General features: G+C 43.5%; 1 protein-coding gene across 1 annotated transcript in view; it reads right to left on the reverse strand.

Moving 5' to 3' along the window:
- The window catches only part of Trim9 (tripartite motif containing 9), a 95,905-nt gene extending 84,380 nt beyond the window's left edge, over window positions 1-11,525 (reverse strand). Inside the window, 1 exon segment of the mRNA XM_045154332.1 lies at window positions 10,529-11,525. Within this exon segment, the coding sequence (XP_045010267.1) occupies window positions 10,529-11,350 (822 nt within the window). The 5' untranslated portion in view covers window positions 11,351-11,525.
- Between the last annotated feature and the right edge of the window lie 1,866 nt (window positions 11,526-13,391).

Here is a 13,391-nt window from a genome sequence, read left to right on the forward strand (position 1 = left end):
CATGCTTGTAGCCCTGGGGTGGTGGTTTGAATTGGTATTCCCCATAAACTCATGTGTTCTGAATGCTTGATCCCCAGTTGATGAATGAGAACAACACCACCTGGTTGACTCCTAGCATTACAAAACTGCAACCACACATTGCAGTAGGAAGGCTACAAGCTGACTTGCAGATAGTAGGCAGAATCCAGGAGATTCTTAGAGGACCACAGGGGAAACAAGAGAAGGACTGAAGAGTAGTGTAAGACCCAGTGTTAAAAAAATTATATTATTTATAATGAACTGACATCAATTTAATGGGGTACACATGCACTTTTCCCTTAAAGACAGAAAACAAAGTTAAACACTAATAGTTGTCGACGTGAAATAACAGAAAAACCAACATTTGTAATTACAGGTGTCTGGAGTCATAAGAGTATACCAAAAGGAGAAAAGCTGTCCCTATTGAGCATCTTTGAATAGGAATACACAGAGAGAAGCAATGAAAGATGGTCCTGTGGGGGCCGGGGAGATAGCTCAGTAGTTAAAGGCACTTGCTTATAAAATCTTCTGAACTAAGCTCAATGTTTCTCAGCAGCCATGTAAAGCCACATGCAAAATGGGAGATGCATCTGTGATCGCAACTTACCTAGGAGAATAGGAGGTAGATCCAGGAGAATCCAGAACTCTCAGGCCATTAGTTTGCAACACACACACACACACACACACACACACACACACACACACACTCTTACTTTTTTAAAACACAGAAATACAGCCCTGTGGATATTGAAAATTCTTAATATAGATTCCATAAAACAAAGATTTTATTTTTGTGAGAGGTACTATCTGGCTTTGATAATTTAATGAAGTGTTTGATTTATTTTTCTGACTTGGGAGGGAGCTTACAAATGAGCACTAAGCTCAGTGCTCAATTTTATCAGTTTATAACTTTTAAGTGTAAGGGTATAACCCTGCATTATGACACCCTCAGGTGACTTTTTAAATACCACAACAATAAACCTTAGGGACTAGAAACCAAGTACTGGACCATTATGGTGTCATTAGCAAAGTCAGAAGAGGAACATAGGGTAATAACAGGGCAATATCCAGGGGCTTGGTAGTAAATGGTCTCCTCCTTCTGCTCTAGAACTTCCCAGCTCTCCTATTTGTCAGCGTTGAGATCTAGCTGTAACCTGGAAGCAGAAGTTACTCCATATGATGTAAAACAGTGTTTTTTCAGATGGTGCCTTGCCCGAGGGACTCCACTCAACAAAGTTTTTTACAGGGGGCAAGAAAGAAAGAAAGAAAGAGGAAAGATAAGAGAATTGTTGTGCCAGGGCATCAGCCACTGCAGTTGAACTCCAGATGCGTGCACCACTAGTGTGACCTTGCACTTGTCTCACCTTTGTGCATCTGGCTCATGTGAGATATAGAGAGTAAGGCACTGGTCCTTAGGCTTTATAGGCAAGAGCCTTAACTGATAAGCCATCTCTCCAGCCTGACAACAGTTTTTGACTCCTTTTTGATGATGGAGAATGACTCTGCACCTCTGTGGTCACATAAATAACCACCTGCCTGGCATCACCCACAAGGCACTGACTGATAAGAGACTTATTCCTAAAAGGAGAAAGTGTCACCCTAGAAATTTATCAAAGTAAAATGCAACTATAGGATCACATATCAGAAAAATCAGACCCAAGAACCTATAAAACACACCAAACAGATGAAAAGGTACAACTCCCTCTCCTGGACCCCATAAAGTGGTAGACACATAACAATACAGACCTGTCATCTGACCACCTTGGCATGTGTGTCAAGGGACCAAAAGGAAAAAGAACTCTTGGTTGTCCCAGAGGGCTTCTGAGTGATGAAAAGATACTAGAATTTCATTGTGGTGCTGATTGCATATGTGAGCAAACGCACTAAAAAACTACTGAATTATATAATTTAAAGGGTGAATTTTGATATATGAGTTATACCTTAAAAAAATGAGGTGAACTGATGCCTCCAAATCAGAGTAAGCGACCTCACAAGTTTCAGTATTCCACAGTATAATGTGGAGAAACTTTTATTTACTATTAAGTAATGTTTTGGCTCCATCAATGATAGATTCACTTCCATAATGGCAGGAAATACCCAGATTCCCCAGATAGCTTACAAGCATCATGCATCTTCCACATTGATTATGTGCCAAAGCTGTTTATCATATTTTCTTGCTAAGTCTTGGCTGGATGACTGATAGTTAATAAGGCCAATAACAGCTGACTGTTAGAAGCACCATGGATTTATTTTTGCTGTGTAAGATACACTGAATTGGATAGATATCCAATTGTATAGCTGGCTTTGTGTGACTACAATGCTCTTGGGGTAATAATACTTCATGGTGTGAGATACAAGGTGACAACAGAGCAGAAACAGCACAACTTTTTATCAGTTTCCTGAACTACTGTGTCTTGGCAAAGGAGCAACTATCATCAACAATAGTATTAACAGTAGCCATCTACCTATGCTATAATCAGCTCCTTATAATTTGCAGTGATGAAAAGAAACTAAAGTACAAACCATAAAAAAGTCGTGTATGGGAATGGAGAGATAGCTTAGCAGTTATGGAGTTTGCCTGTGAAGCCTAAGGACCCATGTTAGACTCTCCAGGTCCCACGTAAGCTAGATGCACAAGGTGGCATAAGCATGAAATGTTGCACATATGCACAAGGTGGCACATGTTTCTGGAGTTTGATTACAGTGGCTAGAGGCCCTGGGGCACAAATTCTCTGCATCCCCTTGTATTAAAAAAAAAAAAGGCCAGTTTGTTGGGCTTAACTAAAAAAAAAAAAAAGTACTTATGTTAGAGTCCTGTTTGACTTTGACTATCTAAGATTTTTGTCTGCTATTAAATCACAGAGCCTACTTTAGGGAGAGTTTAATTGCTGAGAGCCATATTCACCCTGCTTGGTAAGATGCTTTTGTTCAGAGGATAGACAATGCCTTAGACTGATATACATGGATGCTTAGAACACTGTTATCCTCTCTCAGGCTCTTCTTGGAGCATGGGGTAGAGTAATGAGTGCATGTTGTCAGTTACCTCTCAAAACGCAGACTGCAAAGAAAGAAAGAATAACGAATTTTTGAACAAGAATCCTAAGAAAGCTGAATTGTAGCCATCAGGCCGGAAAGTCAGCTTTGAGAGAATAAATCAGCAGTAGAGAAGAATTAACTGTCTATGACTCCTGACTGCTTGCAGAAGGTGGCTGTTCCCACACCAAAAAACAATGTTTAGCATTCATTCTCTTTGCACAGCAAAGCCTGTAAGGAACAGTTTCTTCTTTGATCAGAGCTGTTAGCAAAAACATGCAGCTCTGATCTGAGGCAAGTGTCTTAGTCTGTTTAGTGCTGCTGTACAAAATACCACAGACTGGGGAACTTACAATGAACAAAAATGCATTTGGCTCACAGTTCTGGAGTCTGAGAAGTTAAAGATTAAGGGATTACATCTGGCTGGGGCCTTCTGTTGCATTATAACAGTAGAATACATCGTGTGGTGAGCAGGAGCAGGGGCAAGCTCATCCTCTTATCAGGAACTCACCAACTAGCCTGGCTCCCTTCATCATGGCATTGGTCCACTCATGAAGACAGCACCCCCTGACCTAACCACCTCTTAAAGGTCCACTTCTCAAACCTTTGCACTGGGGATAAAGTTCCCAATACATAGACTTTGGGGGGGAGCACTCAAATCATAGCAGCAAGACATATGAAACAATTTTATTGGACAGAGCTTAAATTCATTCCATAACCATAACCTTGCCTAGCTCACATATGCTTTAATATGCATGGTAAAAAGCAGGGCAGTTACCTGTTCTGAAACTGGATTCCTACAACTTCTTAAACTTAAACGTAACAGTGGATCTAATATTGAGATAGCTACTAAGTAACCAATAGGTGAATAGTGAATAGTGAATAGTGTATACAGAGTGAATACACTGGGTGATGCACATCCTGGGCAGGACATAGCAGTATGGCAAAAGATTTCATTATGCCAGCTATAATGGTAAACTATTTAAAATTCGCAAATTGCTTATTCCTGTTACTTTCCATTTCATATTTGTGGACCCTGGTTGACTTCAGGTAACTGAAAAAGTTCAAGTGTAGATAAAGGAGGACTACCACATAATATTATAATGTTTTGGTATTATTCAATGTGAACAACCAAGAGTGTGTTTAGAATAGAAAGACTCAAACTCATTACTGGAAATATGAGAAATTTTGACCTAAAGTGTAAATGAAAGTATAATAAATTCTAAACAAATATATATATATATATATATATATATATATATATATATATATATAACAAATATATATATATATATACACATACATATATATATATATATATACATACATACACACACACTTCAGAATCTATATGTCTGAATATATATATCCAGAGATTTCTTGCCCTTAGAATCCAACAAGCTTGATTATTGACAGAAATTTGATTTCTATGCCTCCCTGTGCGGTTTATTGTTCTCCAAAGTACCATCATAGCCAGGCGTGGTGGTGCACACCTTTAATCCCAGCACACAGGAGGCAGAGGTAGGAGGATAGCCATGAGTTCGAGGCCACCCTGAGACTACATAATGAATTCCAAGTCAGTCTGGGGTAGAGCGAGACCCTACTTCAAAAGACCCCCCCCCAAAAAAAAAGTACCAACAGGACATACAGTAAGTTAACTAGAGTTGGTTTAAATCAAGATTCCTTTTGGCCTCTTTTGCAAGCAATTTTGCAATAAAAACAGCTGAAGAAATCAGCCAATAGGCCAGTTAAATTGTCAGTGATGGATATCAGTTTTGCTTCATTGAGCCAAAACTGCCTCTTTATTTGTATTTATGGCATCAAAAAGCGGCCTTCTTAGTATTCCAGAGATAATACCTAAAACTAATAACCATTAGAATCTTCAATACAAATTGTTATTATGTTACATGTCTTAATTCCTGTCCTTTTATATTTTGGTTTTTTATTTTGTTGTTGTTGTTGTTTGGTTTTCGAGGTAGGGTCTCACTCTAGCTCAGGTTGACCTGGAATTCACTCTGTAGTCTCAGGGTGGCCTTGAACTCTTGGCGATCCTCCTACCTCTGCCTCCCGAGTGCTGGGATTAAAGGCGTGCACCACCACACCTGGCTTGCCCTTTTATATTTTATAACCCAGGACTTCTTAGTTGAAAGTGGCAAAAAAAAAAAAAAAAAAATCACAAATTAGTAAAAAAAAAAAAAAGATTCTCAGTGATGGCTGACATGAGAAGTAAGAAATTAGATGCTGTTGCTAGAATGTACTGAGATTTGTAGGTTGTTATTACACATAACTTTGACCAAGCTGACTGACAGAGTGAACTCTGCCTTTCCAGTTCCTTTCTCCTGGAATGTGGATTTTTGTTTTACTTCCTAGTAATTCCTCCTAGATCACTTAGTGAGTGCCTATTCTTTACGACTAAGACTCTGATAAAACTTTTTAAAAAATTATATTATTTAATGTCACTTTGCTCATGAAATTATCACATGTTAAATATTTATCACATAATCTATTCTTCTTTGGACATCAAATATATAAGTTGAACATCACTAATGCTGAAAATCCAAAATATGAAATGCTTCAAAATCCAACTGTTTTAGTATGTACACCATCATGCCACAAGTGAAGAGCTCCTATCTTCATGTGTCAAGTCTCAGTGAAAACACTGCACACTAAAAATGTCATATAGGGCCAAAGAGATGGCTTAGCAGTTAATGCACTTGCTTACAAAGCCAAAGAACCCAGCTCTGATTTCCCAGGACATATGAAAGCCAGATGCACAAGGTGGCACATGCATCTGGAGGTCGTTTGCAGCTGCTAGAGGTCCTTGCATGCCCATTCTCTCTTTCTGCCTCTTTTTCTCTCTTTCAAATAAATGATTTTTAAATGTCATATACAATTATCTTCAACATATGTGAATAAGGTATTACAACAGAAATGAATTTTGGGTTAAGAGTTAGATACTAGATATTATCTTCTTATATATATGCAAATAATATACATATTCAAAATAAAAATGTAAAAAATACTTAAAGCATTTTAGAGAGCGTATACTCAAAATTCATACCTGTATATACATATTGAAAAGTTCATTAGCTTATATAGTTGATGAACACACTAAAAAATACAAAAATAATGGAGTCATCAGTTAGCATTTCAGCTTTGTCCTGCAAAAACAATATACCTTTGCTTAATATATAAATCTCTGGGTAATCTTCACATTCTTTGTTTTTTTATTATTTATTTTATTTTTTTATAAATTAGTTTTGTATTCAGGAAATACAGTCAGTTTGGTACCATTATTAGGCTCATCTGTGACCTACCCCCTCCCCATTGGCCCCTCCTTGTTGAGGTATATGGGTCGTGCATTTCTTCACATTCTTTGAATGGAATTCAATTGGCTATTCCTTCTGGGCCCATGGGAAGTAAGGCTGGCTCACTATTAGGCACATTCCAAAGCAGCTTGGTGCTCCAAAAGGAGCAAGTAAAGCAGCCCACATGGGGGATGAGATTTTTTCATATAATCTTTGTTGACTAGAAAGAAATTAACTTCTTTTTCATAAACAGAAATAGAATTAGCCTGAAATTGGCAAATTATAAACATTTGAAGGATGTTTGCCAAATATTTTAGCTTTTGCATCCTTGTGGGTGGGAAATAAAGGGATGGATTTGCATGGTCTTGGGAGTAAGCTGCACTGTTGTTTCTGAAACCTGAGCCTTCTGGCCTCTGCACTTTTATTGTGTCTTGGTGCTAAGGAGAAAAGTTCTCTGCTTGGTAACGATCTCCTAAGACTTGTATGAATGTTTACAATGCACACAGAATGTTCTGAATGTACTACAAATAAAGGAAAGGTAAGGAGGGGGGAAAAAGCATGGCTGTAGACTTCCTATGTCACTGACTATAGGAATTTATAGATTAAAATACACTATGATAGGCAGTCAACCATGTATCATCTTGGTGTCTCCATCTAACATGTATTGCCACACAAATACTTGAAGAGATCCCATCATACCATCAAGTGGCTTTTTTTCAGAATACGTTGGAAATTAAATAACTTAGTGACAATTTATGTCTGAATGATTAAGTTGCAAATGTTCATTTTAAAAAAAGCAGGTACTTGGGAGGTGGAGGCAGGACAATAAGGAATTCACAGTCATCATTAACTACACAAAGAATTCAAGGTCAGCTTGGGCTATATGAGACCCATTTCGGAAAGCACAGATAAATGAATCTAAATTTCTAAAAAAAAGAAGGCAAGAGTAAATAATAATTTAGACAAGATTCAGAATGAATACTTCATGTTTAGTACAAAAGGGAAAAGAAAATCTTTTCTTACCAGCACACACTCAAAAGAATGATTACAAATCTATTCTGGTCCAGTAACTGTTAAAACATCAAGAATTCAAGAGCAATACTAAGATTAAGAAAAGAATACTCCTTAACTTTGCAAAGTGCTAACAATGGTTCCAAATGCCCATTTTAAAATGTCTACAAAATCATTTTTGTGTTCCAAGTTTTTAAACTTAGAGAAGACTTAGAGAAGTGCAGCAATTAATGATACTAGATAAAAACTGCAACCAATATTTGGATTGCATGACTAACTCATGCATTACTACTTTCCAGGGACTTTGAAGGTCACAAATACCTGGAAAATGTAATTTGGTTAGATGACAACTAAAATATTTTAACCAGTTATTAAAACTACTTAAAAATAAGCCAGCCATTGTGCCCTGAGTGTGTCAGCTGACGACTAATCCTAATGAATACTCATTCACAGGGTTTTTCTTCCTCAGAAGAAATGATGAATATTGTGGAATATTAATCAAAACTTTCAGCCCGTGTTGATAATTGCCCAACTTTATGAGAACTGGGCATAATCCTTTGTTTTGCAGTGTAATGCAATTCTGGCCGATGAGCACTTGTGGAGAGAGAGAGATCATTAATTAGGACATAGGCTACAGAAAATGGAGCATTAACACATCTTATTAAGGAAATAAGGCTGGGGAATAATGTTTGTTGTTCATCTAACAGATGACAACTGAATATTAAAATCTGTCGTCCTTTTGCCTAATTTTTCTAGGCCATTTGATTATTTTGACATTGACTGAAGAAATCATACCTACTTATTTGGAGAAAATGTACAAAAATATAAAATAAATGGTCTTCTAGCCAATTTATACCATGTCTCATTTTCTTTAACATTTTTCTTTTTTAAGCAAATATCAAAATTTCAACCTTGTTAACATCATAGTGTCTACTCACAATTTCCATTATTGAAAAACAAATGGTTTAACATAACAGGTTTATATGGGACTTAGCAGAGACTTCAATGTTCATTTTGGTCTTTAGAAATAAAGCATAGCTCTTTCTTCACAGGAAAGTCATGCTGTAGTTTGGATCATCCTGATTAGAACGTAGCTCTTTTAAGCTCTTTACCCAGAAACAGCGATTAATTTTTTACCTTGTAGGATGTTTGAGTCCTACTTCAACTATATTCAGACTATAGTTAGCAGTTTGAGAATAGAATATAGTATGAAGAAAAAAATTGACCGTGAACTAAAGTTTTCAAACTTTCAAAAATTAAATGTGATTTTCAACAGTACAAATTAAGGTGTTTTTGAAAAGTGGTGTGTGCCCAGTGGTGTTTAAATTTGGGCAAGTTAGTTCTTGTTGTTACTACTATCGTTCAGCAGATTATATGTGAGAGTACTGATGGACCTCACTCAATTGGGATGCATCCAACCCTTGGATGATTGCTGAAAATGGTCGCATGTGTTTTATATATCTGTTAAATTATGCTTGTTGCAGCCTTAACCTCAGAGTCAGACCTCTCAAAGTTAGCCTTTCTAATTTCCAAAGAATGCTGGGAAACACAGCTTAGAACTACATGCCATCCTCACTGCCCCTCATCCTTGGATGGCAACTCAGTGATGCGAAGAAAACTCTCCTCAACAATCCTGCCCTCCACATTCCCCCCAACCCTGCCCAGTGGATTATTTTAAAAGCAAAGTTCAATTTAAGCACATCCTTGCAAAGTAACAATCCTTTCCTCCTGAGCAATGTGGGCACAATATTCTAAAGATCTCTCCTCATGATGTGTATTTCCTGTATGTGAGGAAGCAATAGATAAATAGAAAACTAGCATGATAACATGTGACATGCTAGCGCATTAGAATGATAATTCCTACTGACAAAAAGAAAGCAGGGAAGGAACTGGGGGTGTCTGAGGCAGGTGGCCTTCATGGAGAAAAGCCTGGGCCCTGACAGCTCAGGACTGAGTAAAGATGGAAGGAGGTAAAGGAGGGAGTCAACATAACCAGGCATCTGGAAAGAGTTTCTAGGGGAGGGGACGAACACCCAGGACAAAGGGCGGGTCTCTGGTGTTGACTGAAGAACAGCAAGAGCCACAACTTGGCTTGGGCAAAAGGAGTGAGGCGGGGGGGGGGGGGGGGGGGGGGGGCGGGGAGGGAGACAATGAGTTAAACAGGTCCAGTGAATCTAAGGATGGTCTGGGAAGCCAACAGGATGTTTGAGAAACATGACATGTTAGAGACACTGTTTTTAGTAGCCCTGGTGAAGACACCATCAAAAGGGACCAGAAACATCTAACTGGGAACAGGACTTTCAAAGTTTGTACATACAATCCCTGTAGGGGAAAAGGTCTGAATCTCGGACAAACAGGGGTGTGGGTGGCTTGGTGGCTTGTGTGTGTGTGTGGGGGGTGGGCTATGGGGTACCTGCCTGCCTCCCTTTCAGGATGTGACCGCTCAACACTGTGGTCCTTCTACTCTTCCCTTAGGACCCCTTTCCCGAGGGTCAAGGCCAAGCCTGCACTAGTGTTGCCAAGAGAGAACGCTCTCTCTCTCTTTCTCTCTCCCACTTTTCCTCTCAAGTTCTAGGCACCCAGACCTGCTCTCCTCGGGCGAGAGCGCCAGGGCTGGCCCAGCGCAGACTCATCAGTATTCCGCCCGCGGCGTCCCTCGCTCTCTCCCTCCCCGCCCCCGCGGTGCCTCTCACAGCGTCTGCCGGTGCTGCCACGACAGCCCCCAGCGGTCCGCACGACCCCGACCCCTCCGCTCCGCTCTCAGCCCGCCAGGCCGCCGTCAGCACTGGCACGCCTCTGCCAGGCTTTCGTCGTGCTTTGCCCCACTGCCTGCTGCAGACCCGAGGGGGTAGAGGGGGGCGCCCTGTGCTCAACTCCCAAACAGCACAACCCCGGAGACAAAGCCTCTCTGAAGGTCTCCCGGCAACAACTCTCCGGAGACAGTCAACTTCATTCACTGTGGCGGCGAGGGTCCCCAGAGCCTCCTGCAATGCACCAGACCCGAGGCCCACACTGAAGGCAGGCGCACTGCGCTGCCGCTGGGATGCGCTGTGGAGCACAAGGGTGATGATGGGGGGCGGGGAACGAGACTGTCAGGTCCCAAACTGGAGGGTCCGGGACGCGGGGAGTGAAGAGGAGGTGGCTTTCTAAGGACTCACCTTGTGCAGTTTCCACATGGCCCCCAGAGCCTTGACTTCGTGGCTCGAGTGTTTGCCTTCCTCCAGGCACTGGTAACACACGGGCATCTTACACTGCACGCAGTACATGCTGTGGTTCTCCAGCTCATGGTCTGTGCAGGTGGAGACCTTGCGCGGGCTCAGCCGCCGACTCACGCGACCCTGGGCCGGGGGCACCAGGCGGTGTTTAGCTAAGGGCCCCCGGGGCGGGTGACAGCGCAGGCGACAAGGATCGCAGTAGAAGACATCGCACTGTTCACACATGACGGTGGCTTCTTTGGGTGCCTTCTCGCAGAGCTGGCACTTGAGGGCCGCAGCCTTGCTCTGTTGGTAGCGGTCAATGACCCCTTCGAGGACACGGTTCTTGGGAAAGCCGCGGAGGCCCCGGTCGTCCAGGATGAGGCTGCGGTGGCACTGGGGACAGGTGATGCAGGAGTTACGGGGCACCGGGGCCAAGGCCGGTGACAGGTGGGTGGCCGGTGGCGGCATAGCCGGAGGAAAGACCCGGACACCGTTGGGGGACTTCTGGCACGGGGTTGTGGGGGCGCTGGCGAAACCTCCGTAGGAGCCGTAGCCGCTGTCCGCCTCGCTGTACAGGCTCATCTTGTCCAGGTCCAGATAGTCATAGTCGGAGACCCCAGAGCCCGAGGCCCGACGGCTCTGCGGGGACTCGGACTCCGGGGTTTGGACCAGGATGTTGCGGGCGCATGCCTGACACAGGTTGTGAGAGCAGGGCAGGATGATGGGCTCCCGGTAGAAGGAGCCGCACACGGGGCATTTTAACTCTTCTTCCATCTCTTCCATGGGGACCTGGCTGGAAGGGAGGCAGCGGCGGCTGCAGCAGCTGGTGTCTGAGCTGGTGAGCTGCCCCGCGGCAGGCCTGTAGTCTCCGGCACCTACAGCCAGAGGCGGTAGAGGCGGCGGCAACGGTGGGCGCCTTCCCGCGTCGCCTCGGCGCCGACTCCCAGGGAAGCGCTCGCACTGGGAGCCGCGGAGCCTCCGCGCGGCGCGCCAACTCGGGACCGCCCCCCTCCCAGCCCCGCCCCGCCCCGCCGGGGAGCCGATGCTAATTGGACAGCGGGAGAGAGAGCTGAGCTCTCATTGGCTGCACGTCCTGCCGGTCTCCTTCCCTCCGCAGGCCACAGGGGGTTCTGTGAAGAAGTCTGTGACTGGAGCGGGGAGACTTGGCTCGCTGGTGGCTGCATAATATCGGGAGGGGGGGCTGGCGCGGAGGCTTAGGGCGCCAGGAAGGAGGGATTGGGGTTGGGGGAGATGACTCATCCAGGGCCCCGCTTCCTTCCGACCTCCAGGGCTGTCAGAGCTCTGGAGCAGGGGGCGTGAGAAACCCCTCCCCGCGGTGAGTGGGCTGGCAGAGCCGCTGATGCCTCTTGCCAGCATCTTGCTGTTTGGCTTCCAGCTCTGGACTCCCGGCCGACCCTACGTGGGCGAGAGGTGCTGAGGGCCGAGGATGCTCCTTGTCCTCGGGTTGCTGGTTTCCTTACCAGGCGTCACCCCCCTCCCCCGGCCTTCCTGGAAACCTTTGGGTGCCCCCCCCCCCCACACACACAGCACCTCCCCCGCTCCAAGAAGCTGATGAAGTCGGCCTCTGGAGTTCCCGCATCCGGGAAGTCTGAGGGCGCCATGGCTACAATCTCCATAGCTTCTTAGTCCCTGCAGCCCCTCCAAAGGGGGATCCATAGTGTCCATCTCCTAGCTGGCGTCAGGTCACCGAGGTAAAGGCGCAGCATTTGTTCAAACCTATGCTACCTTCTTGTTCATGCTTTACTTGCAGGCTGAACGCGGAGGCCTCCATGCAGTGTAGTGTGAACGTGCCTTCTTGCCGGTCACCCTCCCTGACTCCCAAAGCTGGGCGCTCATCCTAGGTGCACCTGGCTGGAAATTGCACGAGGCCCCAGGAACGCTGCTTGGGTTGAGGCAGGAGTAGTTTTGTCAGTTTCAGAGGGCCTATCTTTTAACTGTGTGAATGAATCACTGGAGGACTGCGGATTCTCAATGTTTGACTCCAGTCATTACCCAATGTCACATGCCCAGAGACTCTACCATAGCTTCTAAAAGGGGGATTTCTTTTTGTTGCTGATGGAGATGGCGGGTGGGGGAGGGGTAGGAGTGAGTCCCATTGCTCGAGGTGATGGGGTCCTGACCCTTGCTTGAGAAATCCTTACTATGAAGAGAGAGGGGGGGGGGGATATCTTTGAATCAAGTGATATTCCAAGGAAGTAATTTATTTGAAAGAATACATGACTGACTGGCTGGGTGATTCATAAGTAAATGACAAAAATTCTTTTCCAAGTTCTAAGAAATTTTTTGAATTTCCAACTTCCAGAGAAGATAACATGATTAGCTACGTTTATAATTTAAAATCACATTGTTGCCTAGATAAAAAGCTCTTTCTAAAATTCTTCCCATGGGGAAATAGTGCAATAAATTAGATTATTTTGCCAATATCTTTTTCAGTTGCAATGACAATAGTTTATCACTGTGTGGGTGAAATTCACATTGGTATTTAAAACCATGTTAGTCACAAATGCTACAGGGTTTATTTGTAACCTGGTGTGTAATTAGTTGAGACCAGAGCTTCCAATGATATAGGCAGCTTATTTATAAGCATCAAATGCTTTCAAGTGTGGTAGGGGTGTTATCTGTATTTTGCAGGGTGCATGTGACATATAAGTCCAAAGAGAATTTGCTCATGTCAAGTAGTTAGTTAAGAAACTATGGGGGGAGGGAGGGGATTACCATGGGATATTTTTTATAATCATGGAAGTTGTTAATAAAAAAAAAAAAGAAACTATTAGAAAGGATCACCAGTACCCTTGTAAGTTAC

The sequence above is a fragment of the Jaculus jaculus genome, chromosome 7 (genome assembly GCF_020740685.1).
Source record: "Jaculus jaculus isolate mJacJac1 chromosome 7, mJacJac1.mat.Y.cur, whole genome shotgun sequence".
NCBI lineage: Eukaryota > Metazoa > Chordata > Mammalia > Rodentia > Dipodidae > Jaculus > Jaculus jaculus.